The 2,982-nt window shown below is 43.4% G+C and overlaps 1 protein-coding gene across 1 annotated transcript in view; it reads right to left on the minus strand.

Moving 5' to 3' along the window:
• The window catches only part of SOSTDC1 (sclerostin domain containing 1), a 3,857-nt gene extending 2,899 nt beyond the window's left edge, over positions 1–958 (minus strand). The window contains exon 1 of the mRNA XM_009994940.1: positions 573–958. Within this exon, the coding sequence (XP_009993242.1) occupies positions 573–777 (205 nt within the window). The 5' untranslated portion in view covers positions 778–958. The remainder of the gene's footprint in view (positions 1–572) is intronic.
• Positions 959–2,982: the final 2,024 nt, after the last annotated feature.

Consider the following 2,982-nt stretch of genomic DNA (forward strand, 5'->3'; position numbering starts at 1 on the left):
AGCAGGAAAAGACTACATATAGAAAGGCAAGTTGGAGCAGAGATCATAGGTAAATTATGAGCTGATTTGTTTACTTTTGCTGGAGGTGTTAAGCAGGTAAGTGCTAGAGCAGGAAGTAAAACTAAACAGCGGGAACAAAATTCAGAGGTTTTTATTGCATTTGAAAAGAAGCCCAGACACCACCTCTGCCCAGAGTGGGAGGGTGAGTTAAGAAAGCGAGCGCTTTGGAAATGCCTTTCACTCCTTTTCCTTTATCTTGCTTCCCTGCCGGATAGCCCATAAAACCCGGCGTTCCCGGATGAACCTCCCTCAGGAAGTAACCTGCCCGAGAGAGCCGGTCCTACAGGCTCGCACGGGGGGGGGAGGTTTGCTCTGCGGGCGCCCGGCGACTGTTCCCCACTGGCGCCGCACTACGGGGGGCAAGGCGCACCGGCACCAGCCGCGACCGGGGGGCTCCGCTCCCGGGGCCGGGCCGGGCTGCCCGGCCGCCGGGGTCCCGCCTGGGTCGCTCCGCCGGAGGACCAAGGGCTGCAGGACGCGGTCCATGGAAGTGCCGTCGGTAGGATACTCACTGTTACGGTCGGATCCGGCGCTGGTGTAGTGCCTGCCTCCGTTCCTGGCTTGATTCAACGTGCTGTTGCTGCTTGGGCTCGCTGCAGCAGGCTTAACGACGTGTGAATAAAGTATCTCTGTGGCATCGTTCTTGAAAGCCAAGTAGCTTTTCGTGAAGATGCAAGCTAGGAGAAAGCCATAGAAGTGAATGGCAGAGAGAAGCATGGTTGGTTCTGTCTCACAGAGCTGGATGAAATCTTTTTCTCCTGCTTCTTCTGGGTAACTCTGAAATTGCTCTTGAAGGTTTCCTTTATATATTCAGTGAGGCTTGGCATTCATTCAGGTGTAAAGTTGTGGATAGCTTCAGAATGAAAACCCACAAAAGGGGTGGGATCCCTACAAGAGCCTGTGAAGACCTTTTACCAATAGGAGAGAAGACTGCAGTAAAGGAGGAGTTAGATGCACTAATTGCAGGATTCCTATTTGGGGCTTTTGAGGGTATCAGAAAACTCTTAGGCACCACACAGCAGCATTCGGGCTGAGACCTTCGAGGCTGCCGTCTCTGCCCTGCCATTCCACATGGCCCTGCTCGCCGGGCGTTTTTGTGTGATCTGACTTAACACGGTGTCAGAACCAATTTCTCGTGCTCCTGTAATGTCAAGTTACATCTGCTCTTCTCAAATGTGACTTTCAGGAAACTTGCCAGCTCTGTAAGGATGCAAAATATTGTAGAACGTACAGAAGACTGCTAGTTACACTTAAGCTCTTTACTATATACCAAGATGACTTAAAAAAACCCAAAACTGTTAATTATTTAAAACTGCCTCTGGATGCTTTAAATTATGCAGCTTTGATCAACAAGGAGCACTGCTAGAGAAATTACTTGTTTTAGGGGAATATTCTTGCCATGATGTGCAGAGTAACATGTATTTCTGTATCACCAAGCATAAAAAGCATTTCCTCTAGCATTTCTTCCTTCATATGTTTGTATGCTAATACAAACATATCCATATTCATAGCCTCTCACTATGCTTATTCACCAAACTAGTCTTTTTTAGGTTTTTACATTGCCTAGAGCATTCTTACACTTTTAATGTATTATTTTGTGTGATAAAGACAACAAAGAGTTAAGAATAGTCCTTATTTTGACATACTGTTTTACTGTGTCACACACTTATTTGATTTTACATACAATTACTTGGCCCAAATCCAAACTCTAGTGTAAGTTGAGATGCTGTCAGTAGGCAAATGCTTGTCTGCATCATAGTGAATGCTGTTTTATTTGTTATAAATAAAACAACAGTGATCAACACTGAAAGCTATAGTGTTCTAATTAAAAGGAAACATTTTTCCTAGGAAAAAGCACAACCATGCAGGAGGCCACATATGTAAAGATTAAACTCTCTGGAAGTGAGTTGATATCTATAGAGCCATTCTGGATTTTTTTAAAATTTTTTTTCTTTTATTTGTGTGTGTTCTATAGGATACAGGTCAGTTACCTCTACTGTCAGGGTCAAAATCTCAGTCATTCAGAAAACTCAACTTACTTTCATCCTAGTCACAAGCAGACTATTGTCTGAATCAGCAACACTTTCCTCTTAAATCACTAAGGAAGTTACCATGGATATCAGCAGGAGTAAGGACAGATCCACAGTAAGTGCCAAATTGATAGCCTTTGCTTAAAAGACACAGGAAAACAGGAGTGTTGCAAAGTGAAGTGAGTTTTACTGGCAGAGCTGTGTGTGGGGAAGTTGACTTGATTGCCTGCATCTATTATGACTAGCCCAACCCAGTTCTGGAATAACAAGAATGTTGCAGCACAGAGTGAGATCTTTCAGCAGAGTAATGTATGGAGGAGTGGGATCACTGCTAACTCCTGACAAAACTCCCAAGTTCCACTCTCATGGAACATCTTATTTAGCCACAAAAGCAAAGGTGTGTGTTCTACTGTAGCTTTAAAAAAAAAAAAAAGTAAAAAATAAGTTTCCTTAAGCAAATTATCAAAGAAGACATGTACATTACAGACCATTAATATTTGAGCATTATTTTTCTTCACCAGCAGCTAACCCAAGGTCTACTTTATCTGTGTTCACGTCCTACTTAATTTTTTTCTCATACTCACAGATCCTACAGATCTTCACACATCTCACCTTCCCTGCAGGATAGTCTCTGTGATGAACTGAGCCAATATAATTAAAAGCATGGAACCTATTTTCTAGTTATCCACAGTACCTGTGTATACCAGTCAGGGGACCTCTTCCTAGTAGAAAGATTTTCCCACATTAGATGAGACTTGGGAAAGTCAGAAGTTTCTTTGAGAGCTGTTTTCTTTGAAATAAGGCATATAATCTTCTCACAGGAAAAATGTATGGGAACTTGGAGTGGCTATAGGACTGGGTCTGCAAGGTCTGAGCTTGCTATGCCTCAAAC

This window comes from Chaetura pelagica, unplaced genomic scaffold (genome assembly GCF_000747805.2).
Source record: "Chaetura pelagica isolate M959 unplaced genomic scaffold, ChaPel_1.0 scaffold12, whole genome shotgun sequence".
Classification (NCBI taxonomy): Eukaryota; Metazoa; Chordata; class Aves; order Apodiformes; family Apodidae; genus Chaetura; species Chaetura pelagica.